The sequence below is a fragment of the Somniosus microcephalus genome, unplaced genomic scaffold, assembly GCF_052327205.1.
Source record: "Somniosus microcephalus isolate GS21.2 unplaced genomic scaffold, FLI_Smic_1.0 unresolved_chr2, whole genome shotgun sequence".
Taxonomy (NCBI): domain Eukaryota; kingdom Metazoa; phylum Chordata; class Chondrichthyes; order Squaliformes; family Somniosidae; genus Somniosus; species Somniosus microcephalus.
This window is the reverse complement of record NW_028225180.1, coordinates 79,804,491-79,831,268: the sequence shown is the minus strand read 5'-3', so window position 1 is coordinate 79,831,268 and position 26,778 is coordinate 79,804,491. Positions and strand designations below refer to the sequence as shown.

Here is a 26,778-nt window from a genome sequence, read left to right as displayed (position 1 = left end):
CGTTTGTTTAAAGAAAGTCTCCCATTTCTCCCGCGCCTTTCACCACCTCAGGACGTCCCAAAGCACTTTACAGCCAATGAAGTACTTTTGAAGTGTGGTCACTGTTGTAATGTGGGAAACGCAGCAGCCAAATTGCGCACAGCAAGCTCCCACAAACAGCAATGTGATAATGACCAGATCATCTGTTTTAGTGATGTTGGTTGAGGGATAAACATTGGGCCCAGGACACCGGGGAGAACTCCCCCTGCTCCTCTTCCAATAGTGGCCGTGGGATCTTTCCCGTCCACCTGAGGGCAGACGGGACCTCGGTTTAACGTCACATCCAAAAGACGGCACTCCCTCAGTACTGCCCCTCCGACAGTGCGGTGCTCCCTCAGTACCGCCCCTCCGACAGTGCGGCACTCCCTCAGCACCGCCCCTCCGACAGTGCGGCGCTCCCTCAGTACTGCCCCTCCGACAGTGCGGCGTTCCCTCAGTACCGCCCCTCCGACAGTGCGGCGTTCCCTCAGTACCGCCCCTCCAACAGTGCGGCGCTCCCTCAGCACTGCCCCTCCGACACTCCCTCAGTACTGCCCCTCCGACAGTGCGGCGCTCCCTCAGTACTGCCCCTCCCTCAGTACTGCCCCTCCGACAGTGCGGCGCTCCCTCAGTACTGCCCCTCCGACAGTGCGGCGCTCCCTCAGTACTGCCCCTCCGACAGTGCGGCGCTCCCTCAGCACTGCTCCTCCGACAGTGCGGCGCTCCCTCGGCACTGCCCCTCCGACAGTGCGGCGCTCCCTCGGCACTGCCCCGCCGACAGTGCGGCGCTCCCTCGGTACTGCCCCTCTGACAGTGCGGCGCTCCCTCAGCACTGCCCCTCCGTCAGTGCGGCGCTCCCTCAGTACTGCCCCTCCGACAGTGCGGCGCTCCCTCAGTGCTGTTCTGGGAGTGTCAGCCTGGATTTTGTGCGCGCTCTGGCCACTAGGAGGCACAAGAGAGCAAGCTATCTCCCCCCGCGAGCAGCTAACTCAGCACAGACCCGAGATCGAACCTTGGCTTGTCACAGATGGGGATTCACCCTCGGAGCCAACGTCTTCGGCTCCGAACCTATCTGCAGCGTTAAATGCTCGGGGTCAGCAGTAGCCTGCCCTGCGCGTGTCCACATACCTCGGGGGGTCGCAGTACCGGCAGAGTGGAAGGAAATCCATGACCGAGATGAAGACGAACTCTCTCGCATCGTCGATGACGCTCAGGATGGCATCGAGGTCCGTGGTTCGCCCGGAAGCACAGAGCGACGGGGGAGCACTCTGGGAAAGACGGAGAACGCTCACAGTCACTCTCGAAACAAGTCTAGTGCTCCCATCACCAGATCCAGAACAGGAATTCAAAAATACGACGTATTTCCACGAGACACTAGGGTGGCAGAGTGGGTTAGCTACTTCCCATGGGCGCTGGTTCAGCGATAAGTCTCTGCGTCCACTGGCCTATATGAAATGTGTTTGGTCAGTCGCAGTCCAGCTGCTGCTCCTGGTGGGCTTGGCATTAGCAGGATGGTCAATGTGGGGAAACAGAAAATCTCTCACTGACGCAGTAGAGGACAACTTATTTTTTGTGCGGGCTCGAACCCACAACCTTTTAACTCGGAGGAGAGCGCGCTACCGAACCCACAACCTTTTAACTCGGAGGAGAGCGCTACCGAACCCACAACCTTTTAACTCGGAGGAGAGAGCGCTACCGAACCCACAACCTTTTAACTCGGAGGAGAGAGCGCTACCGAACCCACAACCTTTTAACTCGGAGGAGAGCGCTACCCACTGAGCCACAGCTGACAGACACTAAAAATTTTAGGATTTTGAAAGGAATTGATAGGGCATTGCACAGTATTTACAGCACAGACACAGGCCATTCGGCCCATCTGCTCCGTGCCGGTGTTTATGCTCCACACCAGCCTCCTCCCATCCTACTTCATCTCACCTTATCAACATATCCTTCTATTCCTTTCTCCCTCATGTGTGTATCCAGCTTCCCCTTAAATGCATCTATACTATTCGCCTCAACCACTCCCTCTGGTGGTGAGTTCCACATTCTCACCACTCTGGGGAAAGGAGTTTCTCCTGAATTCCCAATTGGATTTATCAGTGTCTATCTTATATTGATGGTCCCTAGTCTTTGGACACACCCACAAACGGAAACATCTTCTCTACGTCTACCCTATCGAACCCCTTCATAATCTTAAAGACCTCGATCAGGTCACCCCTCAGCCTCTTTTCTAGAGAAAAGAGCCCCGGCCTGTTCAATCTTTCCTGATAATTATAACCTCTCAGTTCTGGTATCATTCTAGTAAATCTTTTTTGCACCTTCAGTGCCTCCATAATCCTTTTTATAATATGGAGACCAGAACTGTGCACAGTGCTCCAAGTGTGGTCCAACCAAGGTATATGGAGACCAGGACTGTGCACAGTGCTCCAAGTGTGGTCCAACCAAGGTATATGGAGACCAGAACTGTGCACAGTGCTCCAAGTGTGGTCTAACCGAGGTATATGGAGACCAGGACTGTGCACAGTGCTCCAAGTGTGGTCTAACCGAGGTATATGGAGACCAGGACTGTGCACAGTGCTCCAAGTGTGGTCTAACCAAGGTATGTGGAGACCAGAACTGTGCACAGTGCTCCAAGTGTGGTCTAACCAAGGTATATGGAGACCAGGACTGTGCACAGTGCTCCAAGTGTGGTCTAACCGAGGTTCGATACAAGTTTAACAGAACTTCTCTGCTTTTCAATTCAATCCCTCTGGAAATGAACCCCAGTGCTTAGTTTGCTTTTTTTATGGCCTTATTAACCTGCGTTGTTACTTTTAGTGATTTGTGTATCTATATCCCCAAATTCCTCTGTACCTCGACCCCATTTAGACTCTTACTATACAAGCAGTATTCCGACCAAATGCACCACCTCACACTTCCCTATATTGAAGTTTATTATCCAATTACACGCTCATTCTGCAAGTTTATTAATGTCGTCCTGTATTTTGTCGCAGTCCTCCTCGGAGATCGATAGATTTTTCTTGGCCAAGGGTATCAAAGGCTATGGAGCCTCAGCACTGCACTGGGAGTGTCAGCCTAGATTTTTGTGCTCAAGTCCCTGGAGTGGGACTGTGAACCCACAGTTAAGATACAGATCAGCCATGATCTCATTGAATGGCAGAACAGGCTCGAGGGGCTGAATGGCCTCCTCCTGTTCCTGTGTTCTCAGGTTCCCAGCTCTGGTGGAACGGCAGCCTCCCCCACCCGCCCCCCTTTCCGATGTGACTCGGGACTTTCAGGAAAAGGGGAGAAAAGTAATGATGGAGATCAGGATACTCACCGACACGTAGACTTGTGCTTCGATGCCGTTCAGCTTCAGCCGGAGTGGGTGCTGCTTGCTGGACAGAGCGTTGTACCGGCTGGGCCACCGTCCTGGGATGGCGGCCCCCTTCTCCCCCAGGTGCCAGTACGCCTCGAAGACCTTCTCCACGTCCCGTGCCAGACAGCTGCAGTTAGACAGCACGACTCCCAACTCCTTCACCTGGACAGAGCGGGAGGGAGTGGTCACGGCAGCAAAGAAATTAAAGATCTTGCATTTCTCCAGCGCCTTTCACCACCTCAGGACACCCCAAAGCGCTTTACAGCCAATGAAGCACTTTTTTTTTGACATGTGGTCACTGTTGTAATGTAGGAAACGCAGCAATTTGCGCACAGCAAGAGCCCACAAACAGCAATGTGATAATGACCAGATCATCTGTTTTAGTGATGTTGGTTGTGGGATAAATATTGGCCCCAGGACACCTGGGAGAACTCCCCCTGCTCTTCTTTGAAATAGTGCCCGTGGGATCTTTGACATCCACCCGAGAGAGCAGACGGGGCCTCGGTTTAATGTCTCATCCGAAAGACGGCACCTTCGACAGTGCGGCATTCCCTCAGCACTGCTCCTCCGATAGTGCGGCGCTCCCTCAGTACTGCCCCTCCGACAGTGCGGCACTCCCTCAGTACTGCCCCTCCGACAGTGCGGCACTCCCTCAGTACTGCCCCTCCGACAGTGCGGTGCTCCCTCAGTACCGCCCCTCCGACAGTGCGGCACTCCCTCAGTACTGCCCCTCCAACAGTGCGGCGCTCCCTCAGTACCGCCCCTCCGACAGTGCGGCACTCCCTCAGTACTGCCCCTCCGACAGTGCGGCACTCCCTCAGTACTGCCCCTCCGACAGTGCGGCGCTCCCTCAGTACTGCCCCTCCGACAGTGTGGCGCTCCCTCAGTACTGCCCCTCCGACAGTGCGGCGCTCCCTCAGTACCGCCCCTCCGACACTCCCTCAGTACTGCCCCTCCGACAGTGCGGCGCTCCCTCGGTACTGCCCCTCCGACAGTGCGGCGCTCCCTCAGTACTGCCCCTCCGACAGTGCGGCGCTCCCTCAGTACCGCCCCTCCGACACTCCCTCAGTACTGCCCCTCCGACAGTGCTGCGTTCCCTCAGCACTGCCCCTCCGACAGTGCGGTGTTCCCTCAGCACTGCACTGGGAGTGTCAGCCTAGATTTTTGTGCTCAAGTCCCCGGAGTGGGACTGTGAACCCACAACCTTCTGACCCCCCCGAGGTGAGCGTGCAGAGCTGATCGAACGGGAGGGGCATCACGGCCAATCCCGATCCCCGTCCTCAATGTCTAAACAGGTGCATTTTCCGGTAGGAGTCACTGGATAGTAAAAAAAAACTGTAGGAAGAGCCCTGACCGATCATTTCCCTCCCCACCCAGCCCTCCTCCCTTCCCCCTGCCCCTCCCCTCAAACCAGCCCAGGAGCAGGGAGACCCAGCTGGGACCACTATTTCATCTTGAGCATGAAGACCGGCCCTTTGGCCCAGGTACCAGAGGGTGTCTGGCGCCCGTTTGTAACCGCACCCCACCATGAATCAGCGCCTTAAGGAGAGGAGGGGATGGGGGAGCAAAATAAAAGGGAGGAAAAGCTTTGGGCAGTCACAAGCTTTACTGGGGTCCGCTCGCTGGCAGTTACCTGGGTGAGCGAGCGCCAGTCCATGTTGGCGCTGCCTATGTAGACGTGCCTTCCGTCAACCACCCAGAGCTTGGTGTGAACGATTCCGCCCGTGAGATTCTTCAAGTCCACGCGCCTCACCTCCGCACCTGCACAGCGAAACGGCACAGTCACGTTACAGACAAGCCGCGTCCCGTGACGCACTCCGCCGCTGAACTGGACTCTCAAAGCGACCCCGGACACGTTGGCCTCGGAGCCGTGGAATAATGTGACGTGGACCAACTAGGGCAATGGAATGATCGCCTGTGGTCTTGCCTCCGGGAAATCGAGACCATGTCTGGCGAAGCAGGGTTGGAAAGCCGAGGATGGTTCCCCATTTTAAACTCTCGCATTCTGCCCTCATTTTTAAATAATACTTGGGATTTTATATCATTATTTCAAGAACAAAACTTGGGAAGCAGAGCTGGTTGGAGTGCAGAGGTTCTGCTGCAGTACAGGCTGAGGTGCTACAGGGCCACCACTGGTGGGAGAGTGTAATTACAGCGTGACAGTTTACATAGGCGGTTGCCTATGCCTAGATGCAGATGTTGGAATTCATAATGGAGAAAAGAGATGACACAAAAAGATGTGACAACAGGAAACAAGATTTTGTAAAAAGGAAATGCGTGCAGACAAAAGATTTTTTGTTTTCTATCGCTAGATACCAGGAATGAGAAATAGCGTTACGATGAGAGAATTGATAAATCAAGACCGAAAGGTTAAAGGGGGCCTACCAGAAGTGTTTGAAGTGTCAAAGGGGCTAAATAGTAAAGTTGATTTCCACTGGGAGTTCAACTGGCAACAAGGAGCCTTAAACTGAGGATTCAAACTCAAAGCATAGGGAAGAGGTTTAGAAGATTTTTTATCTTGTGAGTAGAATCTGGACCAAATGGTCACAAGAGGCTACTGAAGCAACATTTAAAGGGAATGAGATAAATATGAAGAGGAAATATAATAGAGGCTGCAGGGAAAGAGTGGGATTACAGTACAGAAGTCCAATGTGAAGCACAAACATTGTGGGCCAAATGGCCTCGTGCTGAAGTTTCAATGTATTTAGATCGGGAATATGAAAGTACAGGAAACTCTTTTTTATCCGGCACCGACGGGACCGGCGTGGTGCCGGTTGATCAAAAAGTCCGGATTACAGAGAGGTATACTTACCAAGGTACGAGAGCCCCGTACACAGCCACAGGTGCAGGAGCCCCGGTTACACGGCACTTGTGCAGGAGTCCCGGTTACACAGCCACCGATCCATGAATCCCAGTTACACGGCCACTAATATATAGTAAAACTTACCTGAACCTACTCCTGAATTTTGCCGGTTAAGAGAGATTTCCAGATATTTAGGTGCCGGTTAAAAGAGAGTTTCCTGCAATTTTATTCAAATGAATTTTTTTTTTTTTTTAAAAAGGAAGAATTTAGGAATAGGAAGCTGTTTCCACTGGCAGGAGGGTCGGTAACCAGAGCACACAGATTTAAAATAATTGGCAAAAGAACCAGAGGGGAAGAGGAGGAGAAATTTTTTATGCAGCGAGTTGTTGTGATCTGGAATACGCTGCCTGAAAGGGCGGTGGGAGCAGATTCAATAGTAACTTTCAAAAAGGAGAATTGGATAAATACTTGAAAAGGAAATATTTGCAGAGCTATGAGGAAAAAGCAGGGGATAGCGGGACTAATTGGAGAGCTCTTTCAAAGAGCCGGCACAGGCACGATGGGCCGAATGGCCTTTCTGTGCTGCACGATTCTATCATTTCTTTTCTCGAGTCCATGCATCCCACCGCAAGTGTGCAAATCACGATGCCGCAGCAACTCACTTAAAGGGTGCGCTGTCTGGCGGGGGGAACCCTCGGCTACACAGGGCAGGAAGGTTCGATTCCGAGCCTGTCCGGTGTTAGCGGAGACCAGGCCAGGGCGACAGTCGAGGTAGCTGCCATTGGCCAGGGGAGTCAGTGACGCACCTGCTGGAAGGTGTATGTTTGGTGTGGGAGGCGATGTCAGAATCGGGCTCAGCTGTCATGCTGTTCTGTGGTCGAAAAGACTCACGGTGAGGACAGCCACATTGGCCGGGGCATTGTGTAACCGTTCCCCAGCGAGAGTCAGCGCTTTCTCGGGGCGGGGAAGGGGAGATGAACAAGAAAATGGAAAGAACCAAACAAGTGTTAATTATAGCCCTGGGTCTCACCACTCTGTTCCAGGTAAGTCGTGTCCTCTTCCGACGTCTGGGGGCTGTTCACTGCGACTTTCAGCCTGATTCCTCGAGATTTCAATTCCGCCAACCTCTTCAACACCATCTCGCCCTGCGCATGAACCGGAACTCAAAATGAGAGGCGCATCGGACAGAGGGGCAGCGAACCATTAGTGGATCTACCGTGGCATTGCTCCAGGATGGAGCATGATTGTGTGACGTCTCGCTGCTAATCTGGCCCGTCCCTTTAAGGCCACTGCTTTAGATTCGGCAAATCCAAGGTAACTGTAGCTGCCTTTAAACTGCTGGGGTTAATCAGAGGGCCGGCGTAACTGGTGGTAAATTTCAAGCTCCAGGTCACTGACTGCCCTACTCTTAAAAACTGTAATTGCATCTGTAAGGAAGCGTGACACTGATGTGACGTCTGGTGCTCGATAGAAGTGCGCTAGAATATGTATATAAAATACACACACAAAACTGGCAGATGTCCTGTAGTGCTGCTCATATAGACAGATGTTGCGCTACTTTATAACAACAGGGGTCTCATGACGGGGAAAGCGTTACTTGCCTTGGAGGCAGTGCAACGAAGGTTCACTAGACTGATCCCTGGGATGAGAGGGCTGCCCTATGAGGAGAGATTGGGCCGATACTCTCTGGAGTTTAGAAGAATGAGAGGCGATCTCATTGAAACATATAAGATTCTGAGGGGGATTGACAGGGTAGATGCGGAGAGGCTGTTTCCCCCTGGCTGGAGAGTCTAGAACCAGGGGTCACAGTCTCAGGATAAGGGGTCGGCCATTTAGGACTGAGATGAGGAGGAATTTCTTCACTCAGAGGGTGGTGAATCTTTGGAATTCTCTACCCCAGAGGGCTGTGGAGGCTCAGTCATCGAGTATATTCAAGGCGGAGATCGATAGATTTTTTGACTCTCGGGGAATCGAGGGATATGGGGATCGGGCGGGAAAGTGGAGTTGAGGTCGATGATCAGCCGTGACCTTATTGAATGGTGGAGCAGGCTCGAGGGGCCGTATGGCCGACTCCTGCTCCTATTTCCTATGTTCTTACAGGAAGTATGTATGACACAGGCAGCCCGCACTGTGTGCAAGACTTTTAATGTATTACACCTGTGGCGGGGCAAGAGAGAAATTTGCGCGAATCAAGGCAGACGGGGGGTTTTAAAACTTGCTGCGGCGCCGATAACATTCAAAAGTTGACACGCGCCGGTTTTGCACCCAAGGAAGACAGGCCGGCGCGGAGTGGTCACCTCTAAGGCCGAGGGGTCCGCGAGCTTCATGTCACTGCCCCGCAGGGTGAAGTAAAAAGCCGCGATCTGCACGGTCTCGTTGGCCTGGCTCAGCAGATTCATCCAGCCCCCGTAGATCGAGGCGTGGCGCGGGGCTTCTTTCGGGTACAGCAGGCCGATCGGGATACTCTCCACCAGCGTCAAACTACAGCACCACAAACAAAAAAAACCACAGGCGATTCGCCCGGATTAACGGCACGGAAAACAGGGCGTGTGTTTTTATTGTTCAACTTTGTCCCCTCCGGGCTCGACTATCCTGACACTCTCCCGGCCGGTCTCTCACATTCCTCCCTCCGCAAACTTCAGCTCATCCAAAACTCGGCCGCCCCGTGTCCTAACTCGCACCGAGTCCCGTTCACCCATCACCCCGTGCTCACTGACCCGCATCGGCTCCCAGACCGGCAATGCCCCCGCCCCCCCCATCTCTGTAACCACCCCTCCCCCCCACCCCCCGCCGAGATCTCTGCGCTCCTCCAATTCTGGCCTCTTGCTCCCTCTTGTTCTTCCTCTCAACCTGCCCGCTGTCTTCCCACCTCCTTGACCCGGATCCCCTACGCCTCCCTGATCCTGGCACCCTCTCCCTGAGCTCCCCCACCCACCACCGACCCTGGCCCTCTGCATCTCTGATCCCGGCCCCTCTGCGTCCCTAACCCTGACCACCCCTTCCCCCCGACCCAGCCCTCACATCCTCCCCGACCCCCCCCCCCACTTCCTCCCTAATCCCCGCCCCCCCCACTTCCTCCCTGACCCCTGCCCGCCCCCCACCTCCTCCCTGACCCCTGCCCGCCCCCCACCTCCACCCCGACCCCCGCCTGCCCCCCCCACCTCCTCCCCGACCCCCCACTTCCTCCCCGATCCCCGCCCGCCCCCCCACTTCCTCCCCAGCCACCCCCCCACTTCCTCCCCGACCCACTTGCTCCCTGACCCCCGGCCACCCCCCCACTTCCTCCCCGACCCCCCCCACTTCCTCCTTGATTCCCTGCCCCCCACTTCCTCCCTGATCCCCGCCCCCGCACTTCCTCCCTGACCCCCGGCCACCCCCCCACTTCCTCCCCGACCCCCCCCACTTCCTCCCCGACCCCCCCCACTTCCTCCTTGATTCCCTGCCCCCTGCCCCCCACTTCCTCCCTGACCCCCATACCCCCCCACTTCCTCCCTGACCCCCATACCCCCCCCCCCACAACCACCCCCGACCCGGACCCCTCCTCCCTCACCCCCGATCCCCCCCCACGCCTACCTGCAGTGGTCCTGGCATTCCTCCTCTTGCCACGGTAACAAGCTGTAAATCCAGTCCATCTTCAGCTCCCTGACTGGGCCCGAGGTCAGAGCCACCTGTCTGGAGGCCAGGAGGTACCAGCTCCCGAGAGTGAGGATCAGCGCGACGGGGATGAGGTAACAGAGCACCGTGCGGCAGCAGGGACCGCTCAGGCCTCGGGCTCCCTGCGAGGAGAGAACGAACGAACTCTGTAACCCACTGACCACGAATATCACGGGCGGTGGTACTGCGGGGTACCGGCCAGATCCGACATCAGCCCAAGAAACGGCCTCAGCGGACAAAGTAGGAGAAGTTGTTCCGCACCGCATCGCAGGACAGCGGGCACTTCCACCATCAGAGGCGTCACAGCCAAGCCTGATCCCGCGCCTCTCCCAAACACGCTATCCACCAGGGGGGAACGACTGGATGGGGATTGAGGAGCAGGGACTGATTTTAATCCCCCTCCCGTTAATCGTGGGTACTGAGGCCAATTGAAGAGCTAACATCGCAGACGGGGCAGGGGCGAAGCAGGGGGGGGGGGGGGGGGGGGGGGATCCAATCTGGGATTTCCCCAGTCTCGCATGGCTCAGTGCCCACATCTGTCGGTGCTTTTAGCCAATGAGCCATGGGAGGGAACCAGGGCTTTAGGAGTTTCAAACATTGAGTTAGATGAAGAGGGGTGGGAGGAGGCTGGTGTGGAGCAGAAACACCGGCACGGACCAGTTGGGCCGAATGGCCTGTTTCTGTGCTTTAGTTTCCATGTAAAACAACAGGTTTTCAAACCTGCATCTCCAGGCCCAAGGGGTTCCATGAGGGGAAGCCAAGGGGGGGTCATGAGATCATCGGATTGCCACATTTTTCTGTTTTGTTTTGGGCTCTGAGCAGGTTATTTCTATTGCGTTCCCGCACCAGAGACACGACATTGGGGCAGATTTATCGATCGGCAAAATTCTGTCACAAGCACGCCGGATGGAACTGTCCCGAAGGATCCAACATAACCGGTTTAAAAGAAATGACTGGGAGGGTGCGAGTGACTCGGTGGGTTGAACACTGGCCAGTCATCTCTGGGCTCAAATCCGCACCAGACTGATGGCAGGAAAGTCTCCTCTGTCTACTGTAGGGGGCCTGTGTGCAAAGTGTTTCAACAGTCTCTTAGGACAGTGTAGAGGGAGCTTTACTCTGTATCTAACCCGTGCTGCACCTGCCCTGGGAGTGTTTGATGGGACAGTGTAGAGGGAGCTTTACTCTGTATCTAACCCGTGCTGCACCTGCCCTGGGAGTGTTTGATGGGACAGTGTAGAGGGAGCTTTACTCTGTATCTAACCCGTGCTGTACCTGCCCTGGGAGTGTTTGATGGGGACAGTGTAGAGGGAGCTTTACTCTGTAACCCGTGCTGTACCTGCCCTGGGAGTGTTTGATGGGACAGTGCAGAGGGAGCTTTACTCTGTGTGGTAAACCACTGTTGTTAGTATTGTTGTTCACTGTTAGTACTGTTGTTCACTCTTGCATATTGTTGTACTTGTCTGTGCATGCCTCAGCTGACTCCGCCCCTGGCTCCACCCTCATGGCTGGGTATAAAGGTCGCTGCTCAGAAGCCTCCGGCCCTTTTGGATACCAGGCAACCACAAGAGGCATGCTCTGTTCTTTGGTAATAAAAGCCTGTTTATTACTTTCTCAATCTCCAGTCTTTTGTAGCAATTGATAGTGCATCAATTTTATTACCAAAGTTAAATGTTGGCTGCGGATGCTGATCAACCGATGGCGCAAAACGCTGAGCAGCAGGCGCTGCTGCGAGCCCTCAGACCAACATGCCTGGACCTAGACCCCCAAGAAGCGGGTTCGTCGACTAAATTCGCACAATGGCTGCGTTGCTTTGAGGCGTATCTGGAAGCCTCGACCGTGACTCTTGATGAAAATAAACTGAAAATCCTGGCCTCGAAGGTGAGCCACCAAGTCTATACTTTAATCCAAGATGCGACGACCTACGCGGCGGCTATCGACCTACTGAAAGGGCAGTATGCACGCCCGGTTAACACGGTCTATGCCAGGCACCTTTTAAGATCTCGCAGACAGCAGCCCGGGGAATCGGTGGAAGCCTTCCTACGGGCACTGCGGGTACTCGGACGCGGCTGCGACTGCAAGGAAGTATCGGCCGCGGCACATGCGGAGGGACTGATACGAGACGCTTTCGTTGCGGGTCTAAGGTCCGACTACTCCCGGCAGAGGCTGCTGGAGAAGGGTGAAATAGACCTGACAAAGGCAGTGTCCCTCGCGCTCTCGCTCGACGCGGCCCACAGAAATATGGACGCTTTTTCCCCTCATCGCCCCGCGCCGTGGACGCCGCAATCTTGGGCCATGGGACCGCCACCTCCGACTGCTGCAGCGATGTCCAAGGCACAAAAATGCTATTTTTGTGGCCAAGCTAAACACCCTAGAGCACGCTGCCCCGCGAAGAATGCTACCTGCTCCGGCTGCGGGAAGAAAGGTCACTACGTTAGCGCCTGCAAAGGGAAGACCGCTAACGCCAGCAGCGCTGCGTGCGAACCGTGGGCGCAGCCATCTTGTCCGCCATCTTGGGCTCCCCCAGCCGCGTGGGGATTGGGACCGTGGGCGCCGCCATTTTGTCCGCCATCTTGGACGCCTCCGACTTCAACCACGGGGGACCCGGACTCAACCACCGCCTCATCTGACGACCACATCGACTCGCTCGACCATACGCTGGCCTCCGTGACGCTGGACCAATCTCTCCCTCATCAACTGTCCAGGTCCATGATGGATATTACGGTAAACGGCCGCGCCACTACCTGCCTTTTTGACAGCGGGAGCACGGAGAGCTTTATCCACCCCGACACGGTGCGCAGTTACTCTCTCCCGGTCCTGCCGACGCGCCATCGGATCTCTTTGGCTTCCAAAGCCCAGTCAGCGGACGTCGGTGGCTACTGTGTAGTGACCCTTTCAGTAAGGGGCACAGAATACAAAAATTTTAAACTTCTGGTCCTGCCCCATCTCTGCGCTGCCGTTCTACTGGGGTTGGATTTTCAGTGCCACCTTAAGAGTGTCACATTAGCGTATGACGGACCCCTCCCCCCACTCACAGTCTGCAGCCAGCAGCTTTTAAATCGCCCGCCGTGCACCATTTGCAGCCTCTCCACCCTTAAAGTCCCCCCCCCCTCCTTGTTCGCTAACCTCACCCGCGACTGTAAGCCCATCGCTACCAAAAGCAGGCGTTACAGTGTTGGGGATAGGAGCTTCATTAAATCTGAGGTAGCGAGACTCCTGAAGGAAGGGATTATTGAAAGTAGCACCAGCCCATGGCGAGCACAAGTGGTGGTAGTGAAGACTGGCGAAAAACAGCGCCTAGTTATTGACTACAGCCAGACGATCAATCGCTACACCCAACTAGATGCATACCCACTCCCCCGCATATCTGACATGGTCAATCAGATAGCACAATACCGGGTGTTCTCGACGATTGATCTGAAGTCGGCATACCACCAGCTCCCCATCAGGGCTGAGGACCGCCAGTACACAGCTTTTGAAGCTGACGGTCGGCTCTATCACTTTCTCAGAGTTCCCTTCGGCGTCACCAACGGAGTTTCTGTCTTCCAACGGGAGATGGACCGGATGGTTGACCAGAACGCGCTCCAGGCCACTTTCCCATATCTAGACAACGTCACCATCTGCGGCCACGACCAGCAGGACCACGACGTTAATCTAGAGAAATTCCTCCGGACGGCCCAGCGGCTGAATCTCACATACAACAAAGACAAATGTATGTTTCGTACTACGCGCCTTGCTATTCTTGGCTGCGTAGTGGAGAACGGAGTCATCGGCCCAGACCCCGATAGAATGCGCCCCCTTATGGAGCTCCCCCTCCCCCACTGCCAGAAAGCACTGAAGAGATGCCTGGGGTTTTTCTCTTACTATGCTCAGTGGGTGCCCAACTATGCGGATAAAGCCCGACCCCTCATCAAGTCCGCCTCCTTCCCCCTGACAGCAGAGGCCTGTGCAGCCTTCACTCTCATAAAAGGAGACATTGCGAAGGCCACAATGCACGCTGTGGATGAGTCCCTTCCTTTTCAAGTGGAGAGCGACGCATCCGACTTTGCCCTAGCTGCAACCCTTAACCAGGCGGGGAGACCCGTGGCCTTTTTCTCAAGGACCCTCCAGGGCCCCGAGATTCGACACTCCTCTGTCGAAAAGGAGGCCCAGGCCATTGTGGAAGCCGTGCGACATTGGCGGCATTACCTGGCCGGAAAACGATTTACCCTGCTCACTGACCAGCGTTCAGTGGCTTTTATGTTTCATAATAAGCAGCGGGGCAAAATCAAGAATGACAAGATCTTAAGGTGGAGAATCGAACTCTCCACCTACAATTACGATATCTTGTACCGGCCCGGGAAACTCAATGAGCCCCCAGATGCCCTATCACGTGGTACGTGCGCCAACGCGCAGGTTGATAGGCTACAGACCCTCCACAATGACCTCTGCCACCCGGGGGTCACCAGGTTCTTCCATTTTATCAAATCCCGTAACCTGCCCTACTCCATCGAGGAGGTCAGGACCATGACCAGGAACTGCCAGATCTGTGCCGAGTGCAAGCCGCATTTTTATAGGCCAGACAGAGCGAGCCTGATCAAAGCCACGCGCCCCTTCGAGCGGCTGAGCATCGATTTTAAAGGGCCCCTCCCCTCCTCTGACCGCAATGTGTACTTCCTCAATATAATTGATGAGTACTCCCGTTTCCCGTTTGCCATCCCTTGCTCGGACATGACCAGTACCACGGTCATTAAATGTCTGAATGACCTCTTCGCCTTGTTCGGTTTCCCTAGCTATATCCATAGCGACAGGGGCTCATCTTTTATGAGCGACGAACTTCGGCAGTACCTGCTCGCGAGAGGCATTGCTACAAGCAGGACCACCAGCTACAACCCCCGGGGTAACGGCCAGGTGGAAAGGGAGAATGCGACAGTCTGGAAGGCAGTCCTTTTAAACTTAAAATCTAAGGGCCTTCCGACCTCCCGCTGGCAGGAGGTCCTCCCTGCGGCGCTCCATTCCATTCGGTCGCTGCTCTGTACACCCACCAATGCCACTCCTCACGAGAGAATGTTCTCCTTCCCCAGGAAGTCCACGTCGGGGATTTCGCTACCAACATGGCTGACTTCTCCAGGTCCCGTCCTACTGCGGAAGCACGTGAGGACCCATAAGGCGGACCCCCTGGTCGAGAGGGTGAGCCTCCTCCACGCCAACCCGCAGTATGCTTACGTGGTGTACCCGGACGGGCGGGAGGACACAGTCTCCATTCGAGACCTCGCACCTGCAGGTGCTCCTGAAACACCCTCTTCGCCACCCACCGCTACTCCTGCCTACCCCCAGGACACAGTCCCCGCACGAGACCTCGCACCTTCGGGTGCCTCTGAGAGACCACCATCGCTACCTCCCATTACCCATGCTCTGACCCCTGTAGACGGCATGCAGCAGCCCCAGGGTCCGCCACCTGCTACACCTCCTCTGAACGAGACACCGGGTTCACCGTTGGATGCTGCACCATCACCGCCGCTGCTGCGACGCTCAGGACGGCTTACAAGGCCTCCTGATAGACTTCAGTACACGAATTTTTAGTGCACTTCACCCCGCCGGACTCAATTCTAAACAAGGGGTGAATGTGGTAAACCACTGTTGTTAGTATTGTTGTTCACTGTTAGTACTGTTGTTCACTCTTGCATATTGTTGTACTTGTCTGTGCATGCCTCAGCTGACTCCGCCCCTGGCTCCACCCTCATGGCTGGGTATAAAGGTCGCTGCTCAGAAGCCTCCGGCCCTTTTGGATACCAGGCAACCACAAGAGGCATGCTCTGTTCTTTGGTAATAAAAGCCTGTTTATTACTTTCTCAATCTCCAGTCTTTTGTAGCAATTGATAGTGCATCACTCTGTATCTAACCCGTGCTGTACCTGCCCTGGGAGTGTTTGATGGGACAGTGTAGAGGGAGATTTACTCTGTATCTAACCCATGCTGTACCTGCCCTGGGAGTGTTTGATGGGACAGTGTAGAGGGAGCTTTACTCTGTATCTAACCCGTGCTGTACCTGCCCTGGGAGTGTTTGGTGGGACAGTGTAGAGGGAGCTTTGCTCTGTATCTAACAAGGAGCGGTTCGGGTGAGATGCCCCCTCCATAACAACAGGGAGAATGAACAGTAATGAGAAACCTGCTGTGCGGGTCGCACTGTTGGGATCATTGCGACTTCTCTCCGTGTAATCTTTTTCCTTGGCTCCTCTGAAATTCTCTCTCTCAGCTTCCGAAGGCTCGACATCGCTGGTCTCAGGTCCTCCTGATCAGGAATAAAAGAGGGGAAAAACCATCAGCAACAACATGCATTTATATAGCGCCTTTAACGTAGTAAAACATCCCAGGGTGCTTCACAGGAGCGATTATCAAACAATTTGACCCCGAGCCACATAAGGAGATATTAGGACAGGTGACCAAAAGCTTGGTCAGAGAGGTCAGTTTTAAGGAGCGTCTTAAAGGAGGAGAGAGGCGGAGAGGTTTAGGGAGGGAATTCCAGAGCTTAGGGCCCAGGCAGCTGAAGGCACGGCCGCCAATGGTGGAGCGATTATAATCAGGGGATAATCAAGAGGCCAGAATTGGAGGAGCGCAGAGATCTTGGAGAGTTGTAGGGGCTGGAGGAGGTTACAGAGATTGGAAGCCGCGAGGGCCGTGGAGGGATTCGAAAACATGGATGAGAATTTTAAAAATCGAGGGGTTGCCGGCCCGGGAGCCAATGTAGGTCAGCGAGCACAGTGGGATGACGGGCGAACGGGACTTGGTGCGAGTTAGGACACGGGGCAGCAGAGGTTTGGATCATTATTGATTTACAAGGGCAACATTTCTAACAGATTCCCCCGCGGGACTCCGCTAGTTACTGCCCCCCACCCCACGCACAAGCCCTGGCCTTAATAACAACCCTCTCGGAACGTGAATAAAACCAGTCCCCTCTCCCGTCCAGGATCCGCCCTTCAATCCAACACACGGCTCTTATTCAGTAGATGTGGTACTAACTTTGGCCACTGGAGGGGGTGTGATGCTCCTGGGCGTGTCGGTCTCCTCCTCCTGCTTTGGAGGCAGCTCTACCTTCATTTTCCGCAGCATCACCTGAACCGGCTTCACGTTAATCTGATAAAACAAGGCGTATTCCGAAATCAGCCTCCAGGACCACAATTCTCTCTCCGTTTACAACCCGCCACCCCAGGACAACAGAATACAGGGAAAAATGTCAAGGCTCAGAAGGGAGCAGTCAACCCATCGAGCTCACCCCTCTCCTACCCCCAAACTCTGGGCTCCAATGGGGGATTGGACAAAGTTCTACAGCGTCTATCACGGCCTCGGGACGCCCCCAAAGTGCTTTACAGCCAACAAAGTACTTCTTGAAGTGTGGTCGCTGTTGTAACACGGCAGCCGATTTGCGCACAGCAAGCTCCCACAAACAACAAGGAGAGAACGACCAGATAATCTGTTTTAGCGATGTTGGTTCAGGGATAAAGATTGGCCCCGGGACACTGGGGAGAACTCCCCCTGCTCTTCTTTCCAATAGTGGCCGCGGGATCTTTTACGTCCACCCGAGACCGCGGTTTAAAATTTCTCATCCGAAAGCGGCACCTCCGACAAAGTGCGGCGCTCGCTCAGCGCTGGCACGGTGTGCGTCAGCTTGGATTATGGGCTCAAGTCTCTGGAGTGGGGCTTGAACCCACGGCCGTCTGACTCGGTCGGGAGGTGAATCTGTCACTTTTCTTAGGATAGCAACACCTCGAAAGACCAGCAGAGGGCACCTTCCACACATTGCAGCAGGTCCCGGGCGAGTGGCGGCGCTGCAGCGGCGATCCAGCAGGTGGCACTGTCTCCCCCCCACTGCTCACAAAGGACGCTTCTCAAGAGATACAATGGCCCCAGAAATTCGGGTCGGGGGCTTCCCGCGAGTGCAAGCCTCCGACCTGCACTTACCTAGCGCGCCGGCCGTTGAGCTGTGGGCCCCCGTGTGGGATTCCGATCCTGGGCCTGGTCCAGCTGCCGGCGCGCAGTGCTTGCGTATCCCAGGGGCGTAGTTAGTGCGATGCGTCCCCTGGGATCACGTGGGCCACGGGGAGCCAATCGGAGCAGGGAATGCTTCATTCATAAGTTTGACAGGAAGAGCTGTCAAATCCATGAATACTATAAGCCCCAAAACATCACTAAAACCTCAATTTAAAAAAAAAAAATCACATTTTTAAAATAACTATAAATTACATGACATAACTATTTTAAACAATAATTTAAATTTTTGAAAAAATTAATTACATTTTCTAACGGGGCTAAAAATAAACTTACCTTTCTTTAAAGTATTTAAAAATAATAAACTTGTGGAAAAAATGTTTTAATTTTAATTAATTCACCACTTACCTTGTTAAAAGCAGGCTTCTCCGGCACACGCGTTCCACCTCTTAACCCCTTCGTTCAGGGGAACTGAAGTGCCGGTTTCCCGCGCATTCGCAGTGCATGCACGAAACCGGCACGTTCGTTGGGCCTACGCGCGAGTACCCCGTGCGTACTCACGCGCTGGGACCCGAATTTCTGGGCCAATATTAAAGTGAGAGAGGAACAGATTCGGAGAATGTTACGGAACGGAAAAAGCCACGCACAGTATTGCATTTATACAGGGCCTTTAACACCGTGAAACATCCCAAGGCACCTCACCGGAGCGCAAGTCACACAAACTCTGACACCGAGCCACATCAGGAGCTATCAGGACAGGTGAGGTAGGTTTTAAAAAGGAGCGGAGAGGTTTAGGGAGGGAATTCCAGAGTTCAGGGCCCAGGCAGCTGAAGGCACGGCCACCAATGGTGGAGCGATTAAAATCAGGGGGATGCTCAAGAGGCCAGAATTAGCGGAGCGCAGAGATCTGAGGATTGTAGGGCTGGAGGAGGCGACGACGGAGATAGGGTAGTTCAATATTCTGGTGGCGTGGCTGATTGCCGCTCTGCATTGGTTGGACATGTTCAGCACAGAGTCCATCAAAATTGCAAGACCCTCATTCAACTTCATCCGTGGACGTAAAAGATTCCACGGCCAATATTTCAAAGAAGAGCAGGGACGTTGTCCCCAGTGTCTTGGACAATATTTATCCCTCAAATCAACATCAGTAAAACATCTGGTCATTATCACGTTGCGGTTTGCATTTTGTCTGCTGCGTTTCCTACATTACAACAGTGACTGCTCTTCAAAAAGTACTTCATTGGCTGTAAAGCGCTTTGGGACGTCCGCTGGTCGTGAAAGACGCTGGAGAAATGCAAGTCTTTCTTTTTAAACCTCTGGAATTTCAGGGCCTTCATCGGCAACACTTCCCTCTTTAAAAAAAGATAGGAGCAGGCGTAGGCCATTCGGCCCCTCGAGCCTGTTCCGCCATTTATTGAGATCATGGCTGATCATCCAAATTCAGTACCCTGTCCCTGCCTTCTCCCCATATCCCTTTAGCCTTAAATATATCTAACTCCTTCTTGAATATATTTAATAAGTTGGCCTCAACTGCCTTCTGTGGTAGAGAATTCCACAGGTTCACCACTCTCTGGGTGAAGAAATGCCTCATCTCTGTCCTAAATGGCTTACCCCTTATCCTTAGACTGTGACCCCTGGTTCTGGACTCCCCCGCCATCGGGAAGATCCTTCCTGCATCTAGTCCTGTTAGAATTTTATAAGTTTCAATCAGATCCCCTCTCATTCTTCTAAACTCTAGCGAATATAAGCCTAATCGACCCAATCTCTCCTCATATGTCATTCCTGCCATCCCAGGCACCAGCCATTCCCGGTAATTTCACGACGAATTTGTTGTGTGTGTGTGTTTGTGTTTCTTTTTTGCTGCAACAGACACTTTGCAATGGCTTAAAAGCACCAAGCGGCTGCAAATGCAATAAACTAACTTGATCGAGTTTTTTGATGAGGTATCAGAGAGGGTTGATGAGGGCACTGCGGTTGACGTAGTGTACATGGACTTCTAAAAGGCGTTTGATAAAGTGCCACATAATCGGCTTGCCAGCAAAGTTGAAGCCCATGGAATAAAAGGGACAGTGACAGCATGGATACGAAATTGGTTAAGTGACAGGAAACAGAGAGTAGTGGTGAACGGTTGTTTTTCGGACTGGTGGAAGGTACACAGTGGTGTTCCCCAGGGGTCGGTTCTAGGACCACTGCTTTTCTCGATATATATTAATGACTTGGACGTGGGTGTACAGGGCATAATTTCAAAATTTGCAGAGGACACAAAACTTGGAAGTATAGTGAACAGTGAGGAGGAGAGTGATAAACTTCAGGAAGACATAGACAGGCTGGTGGAATGGGCGGACACGTGGCAGATGAAATTTAATGCAGAAAAGTGCAAAGTGATACATTTTGGTAGAAAGAATGAGAGGAAATATAAACTAAAGGGTACAATCCTAAAGGGGGTGCAGGAACAGAGAGACCAGGGGGTATGTGTGAACAAATTGTTAAAGGTGGCAGGGCAGGTTGAGAAAGTGGTTAATAAAGCTTATGGGATCCTGGGCTTCATAAATAGAGACAGAGTACAAAAGCAAGGAGGTTATAATGAACCTGTATAAAACACTGGTCCGGCCTCAACGGGAGTATTGTGTCCAATTCTGAGCACCGTACTTTAGGAAGGATGTGAAGGCCTTAGAGAGGGTGCAGAAAAGATTTACCAGAATGGTTCCAGGGGATGAGGGACTTCAGTTACGTGGATAGACTGGAGAAGCTGGGCTTGTTCTCCTTAGAGCAGGGAAGATTGAGAGAAGGTTTGATAGAGGTGTTCAAAATCATGAGGGGTCTGGACAGAGTAGATAGAGAGAAACTGTTCCCATTGGCGGAAGGGTCGAGAACCAGAGGACACAGATTTAAGGTGATTGGCATTAGAACCAAAGGCGACCTGAGGAAAAACTTTCTTTTTTATGCAGCGAGTGGTTCGGATCTGGAATGCACGGCCTGAGAGGGTGGTGGAGGCAGACTCAATCGTGGCTTTCAAAAGGGAGTTGGGTAAGTGCCTGAAGGAAAAATATTTGCAGGGCTACGGGGAAAGGGCGGGGGGAGTGAGACTGGCTGAAGTGCTCTTGCAGAGAGCTGGCATGGGCTCGACGGGCCGAATGGCCTCCTTCTGTGCTGTAACCATTCTATGATTCTAACTCCCTGTCTCTCCCCACCCCCACCTTGCACTCACCGGCGGCTCCTCCTCCTCCTCCACCCTCCCGGCCACGCTGCTCCTGGGGATGCGGGATTGTCCGCGGATCGGAGTCCTGGGAGTCAGGATCAGGAATCCCTTGAACTGAGAGTCCTGCCTCTCCTCCTCCTCCTCCTCTAAGGGCTCCATCTCCACAGCTTCCTTGGAAACCACCGACTCTGGGTTGACAACCTGCAACCCAAAACATCATCATCAACAACAACTTGTGTATTTATATTGCGCCTTTAACGTAGTAAAATGTCCCAAGGCGCTACACAGGAGACACCGAGCCACATAAGAATAAATTAGGGCAGGTGACCAAAAGCTTGGTCAAAGAGGTAGATTTTAAGGAGCGTCTTAAAGGAGGAAAGAGAGGTAGCGAGGTGGAGAGGTTTAGGGAGCGAATTCCAGAGCTTAGGGCCCAGGCAACAGAAGGCACGGCCACCAATGGTGGAGCGATTATAATCAGGGATGGTCAAGAGGGCAGAATTAGAGGAGCACAAAATAACTTAAAAATTGCAACCCCGGTAGCTCAACTGTAACAGTTTCTGGTCTGTGCAACATGAAGAATTAATTACATGCAACATTTGAATAATGCAACATGAAGAATTAATTAAATGCAACATTTGAATAATGCAACATTAAGAATTAATTAAACGCAACATCTGAATAATTTCAAGTCGCTTTTTACTTCGCAAAAAGGGGGGAAATTTGCGGTTCACGTTTCGGCGCCAAAAGTGCTCGGAAACTGAATCTGTGAAATCCCTATTAATTCAGCATTCAGTTCCGGCACTTGCAGCCCAACCCCTGGGTGCGGAGAGCAGGTTATAAAACATCTCGCACATTATTTAACCCCAAAATGCAGACGCGCGAATTGATAACAGTTTTGCGTTGGGGATGCCCACCCACCCACAAACAAAAATGTCTTGCTGTCTCTATTAATGTAACAAATACTTTCGAATATGTATTTTAAAGCAACGAGCACTTTAAATTGCAAAACTTCGCCCCGGTTAACACAGTTAAATTGTTGCAAATTGGAGGACAGGGGGGCAAGTGATGCACGATAAAGTATTTAAAGTATTAAATATTGTCAACTAAAATGAATTGTAAATTATTGCTAAGTGCCCTCACCACGCATTTCATCTTGGGGTCAGTAGCTGGTCCCAGAGAGAAGGTGGACGGTCGTGTTTCCAACAGGACAGAGTAAACAAGTCACCCACCAGCTGCCGATGTTATTTCCAAAAAAGATTCTTGCAGCTTGGTCTCAAAGTAAAAGGCATTTCTAGAAGGGGTGCATCCCAACCGCAATGTCTCTTTTTTTTAACCCTCCCTTGACTTTTCTGTCTCCGGATCAGTTCCGCCACCTCATACCTGCTCCTGCTCCTGGTCCTTGAGACGTTTCGACCTCCTGCGGGGTTCCAGGCCCTTTCTTGGCATTGCAATAAAAAAACAACCCACAATAAATCTTGGCCCACCCCCTCTCCGTTGCCGATTGTTTTCCTTGTAAACTTTGCACCTGCTTTTTGCAAGAAAGCCCAATGCACGGAGCGAAAATCCCGCCCCCTTTTTTTTAAACCAAAACTTTTCTTGCTCGTAAAATGTCAACCAACAACGATGCAAAGTTTGAATTCAAACAGTTGTCAGTTAGAGCGGGTTTGTGCTTTCGTGTCTGCTGAGGGGCGAAAGGCTGCCCCCCAGTGGCGACTCCACACTGCCCAGATTGTCCCTGTATATCACCAATGGTCCCCCATCTAACCCGTGCTGTACCTGCCCTGGGAGTGTTTGATAGGACAGTGTAGAGGGAGCTTTACTCTGTATCTAACCCGTGCTGTACCTGCCCTGGGAGTGTTTGCTGGGACAGTGTAGAGGGAGCTTTACTCTGTATCTAACCCGTGCTGTACCTGCCCTGGGAGTGTTTGATGGGACAGTGTAGTGGGAGCTTTACTCTGTATCTAACCCGTGCTGTACCTGCCCTGGGAGTGTTTGCTGGGGCAGTGTAGAGGGAGCTTTACTCTGTATCTAACCCGTACTGTACCTGCCCTGGGAGTGTTGGATGGGCCAGTGTAGAGGGAGCTTTACTCTGTATCTAACCCGTGCTGTACCTGCCCTGGGAGTGTTTGACGAGAGAGTGTCCTAGGGGGAGTGTTTGCTAGTGCTCTGGGGGAGGGTTTAAACTAAAATGGCAGGGGGTTGGGAACCTGAGCAGGGAGACAGAGGAAAGGGAAACAAGGATAGAAGCAAAAGACAGGAAGGGGAAAAACAAAAGTGGCAGTCAGAGAAATCAAGGATTTAAATAAAACATGGCCACAGTAAATAATAATTCTAAAAGGTGTAAGAGTGTTAAAAAAACAAGCCTGAAGGCCTTGTGTCTTAATGCAAGGAGCATTCGTAATAAGGTGGATGAATTAGCTATGCAAATAGAGGTAAACGGATATGATATGATTGGGATTACGGAAACATGGCTCCAGGGTGACCAAGGCTGGGAACTCAACATCCAGGGGTATTCAATATTCTGGAAAGATAGGCAAAAAGGAAAGAGGTGGGGTAGCATTGCTGGTTAAAGAGGGGATTAACACAATTGAAAGGAAGGATATTAGCTCTGATGATGTGGAATCTGTATGGGTAGAACTGAGAAATACCATGGGGCAGAAAACGTTAGTAGGAGTGGTATACAGACCTCCAAACAGTAATGCAGAGGTTGGGGATGGCATTAAACAGGAAATTAGAGAAGCGTGCAATAAGGGCACAGCAGTTATCATGGGTGACTTTAATCTACATATAGATTGGGCTAACCAAATTAGTAACAATAATGTGGAGGAGGAATTCCTGGAGTGTATACGGGATGGTTTCCTGGACTAATATGTCGAGGAACCAACTAGAGATCAGGCCATCTTAGACTGGGTATTATGTAATGAGAAAGGATTAATTAGCAATCTTGTTGTGCGAGGCCCCTTGGGTCGGTGCGATCATAATATGATAGAATTCTTCATTAAGATGGAGAGTGAAGTAGTTGACTCAGAGACTAGGGTCCTGAATTTAAATAAAGGAAACTACGATGGTATGAGGCGCGAGTTGGGTAGGATTGATTGGGGAATATTACTCAAAGGGTTGACGGTGGATAGGCAATGGCAAACATTCAAAGATCGCATGGATGAATTACAGAATTTGTTCATCCCTGTTTGGCATAAAAATAAAACAAAAAAGGTGACTCAACTGTGGCTAACAAGGGAAATTAGGGATAGCATAAGATCCAAGGAGAGGACATATAAATTGGCCAGAAAAAGCAGTAAACCTGAGGATTGGGAGCAGTTTAGGATTCAGCAAAGGAGGACAAAGGGATTAATTAAGAGGGGGAAAATAAAGTATGAGAGTAAGCTTGCAGGGAACTTAAAAACTGACTAAAAGCTTTTATAGATATGTGAAGAGAAAAAGATTGGTGAAGTCAAGCGTAGGTCCCTTGCAGTCAAAATCAGGAGAATTTATAATGGGGAACAAAGAAATGGCTGACCAATTAAATACATACTTTGGTTCTGTCTTCACAAAGGCGAACACAAGAAATCAGTATTTGTAGGGAAATGGTGTTAGGGAAATTGACGGGATTGAAGGCCGATAAATCCCCAGGGCCTGAAGGCCGATAAATCCCCAGGGCCTGATAATCTACATCCTAGGGTACTTAAGGAAGTGGCCCTAGAAATAGTAGATGCATTGCTGGTCATCTTCCAAAATTCGATAGACTCTGGAACAGTTCCCATGGATTGGAGGGTAGCTAATGTTACCCCACTATTCAAAAAAGGTGGTAGAGAGAAAACGGGGAATTATAGACCGGTAAGCCTGACATCGGTAGTGGGGAAAATGCTAGAGTCCATTATAAGAAATGTAATAGCAGAGCACTTGGAAAACAGTGACAGGATCAGACAAAGTCAACATGGATTTACAAAAGGTAAATCGTGCTTGACTAATCTACTGGAATTTTTTGAGGATGTAACTGGTAGAATAGATAAGGGAGAACCAGTGGATGTGGTGTATTTGGACTTTCAGAAGGCTTTCGATAAGGTCCCGCATAAGAGATTAGCGTGTAAAGTTAAGGCACATGGGATTGGGGGCAAGTTACTGACTTGGATAGAGAACTGGTTGGCAGACAGGAAGCAAAGAGTTGGAATAAACGGGTCTTTTTCCGAGTGGCAGGCAGTGACTAGTGTGGTACCGCAGGGATCGGTCCTAGGACCCCAGCTATTCACAATATATATAAATGATCTAGACGAGGGAACTAGATGTAATATCTCCAAGTTTGCAGACGACACAAAGCTGGGTGGGCGTGTGTGCTGTGAGGAGGATGCCGAGAAACTCCAGTATGATTTGGACAGGTTGGGTGATTGGGCAGAAGCATGGCAGATGCAGTATAATGTGGATAAATGCGAGGTTATCCACTTTGGTGGCAAAAACAGGAAGGCAGATTATTATCTGAACGGCAATAGATTGGGAGAAGGGGAAGTGCGACGAGACCTGGGTGTCCATGTGCACCAGTCGCTGAAGGTAAGCATGCAGGTGCAGCAGGCAGTTAAGAAAGGCAAATGGTATGTTGGCCTTCGTAGCGAGAGGGTTCGAGTACAGGAACAAGGATGTCTTGTTGCAGTTCTACAGGGCCTTGGTGAGACCACATCTTGAGTATTGTGTGCAATTTTGGTCGCCTTATCTGAGGAAGGATGTTCTTGCCATGGAGGGAGTGCAGCGAAGATTCACCAGGCTGATACCTGGGATGGCAGGAATGACGTATGAGGAGAGATTGGGTCGATTGGGCTTATACTCGCTGGAGTTTAGAAGAATGAGAGGGGATTTCATTGAAACTTATAAAATTCTAACAGGACTAGACAGACTAGATGCAGGAAGGATGTTCCCGATGGCCGGGGAGTCCAGAACCAGGGGTCACAGTCTAAGGATAAGGGGTGAGCCATTTAGGACTGAGATGAGGAGGAATTTCTTCACCCAGAGAGTGGTGAACCTGTGGAATTCTCGACCACAGAAGGCAGTTGAGGCCAATTCATTAAATATATTCAAGAAGGAGTTAGATATATTTCTTAAGGCTAAAGGGATCAAGGGATATGGGGAGAAGGCAGGGACAGGGTACTGAATTTGGATGATCAGCTATGATCTCATTGAATGGCGGAGCAGGCTCGAGGGGCCGAATGGCCTACTCCTGCTCCTATCTTCTATGTTTCTGTTTCTATGAGCTTTACTCTGTATCTAACCCGTGCTGTACCTGCCCTGGGAGTGTTTGATGGGAAGAGGGAGCTTTACTCCGCAGTATTTTGCTTTTCTATATAAATGCAAGTTTATATTTCTAGTTTAAAAAGGAGTCCTCCCAGCCAGCGGGGGGCGCTGCAGGATGTAAAGGAGGAGGATTCCTCTCAGCCCGCAGAGGGCGCTGCAGGATGTAAAGGGGGGGAGGAGGAGTCCTCCCAGCCAGCGGGTGGCGCTGCAGGATGCAAAGGGGAGGAGTCCTCCCAGCCAGCCGGGGGCGCTGCAGGATGTAAAGGAGAGGGGGTCCTCCCAGCCAGCCGGTGGCGCTGCAGGATGTAAAGGAGGAGGAGGATTCCTCCCAGCCGGCGGGTGACACTGCAGGATGTAAAGGAGAGGACTAGTCCTCCCAGCCAGCGGGGGGCGCTGCAGGATGTAAAGGAGAGGAGGATTCCTCCCAGCCAGCTGGGGGGGCGCTGCAGGATGTAAAGGCGAGGAGGACTCCTCCCAGCCAGCTGGGGGCGCTGCAGCGCCTGGACCG

At 52.2% G+C, this 26,778-nt stretch overlaps 1 protein-coding gene across 3 annotated transcripts in view; it reads right to left on the bottom strand.

Moving 5' to 3' along the window:
- Positions 1-23,519, bottom strand: part of LOC147092873 (5'-3' exonuclease PLD3-like) — a 50,619-nt gene extending 27,100 nt beyond the window's left edge. For 2 of the 3 annotated variants that reach the window (XM_085976142.1, XM_085976141.1), the window contains exons 1-10: positions 22,374-23,519; positions 21,003-21,194; positions 16,829-16,942; positions 15,978-16,100; positions 9,753-9,955; positions 8,477-8,660; positions 7,210-7,324; positions 5,010-5,137; positions 3,338-3,538; positions 1,147-1,286 (exon numbers count right to left, since the gene is read on the bottom strand). In XM_085976142.1, coding sequence (XP_085832268.1) covers positions 1,147-1,286; positions 3,338-3,538; positions 5,010-5,137; positions 7,210-7,324; positions 8,477-8,660; positions 9,753-9,955; positions 15,978-16,100; positions 16,829-16,942; positions 21,003-21,194; positions 22,374-22,439 — 1,466 coding nt within the window. In that variant the 5' untranslated portion in view covers positions 22,440-23,519. The other variant, XM_085976143.1, reaches the window with a different exon arrangement.
- Between the last annotated feature and the right edge of the window lie 3,259 nt (positions 23,520-26,778).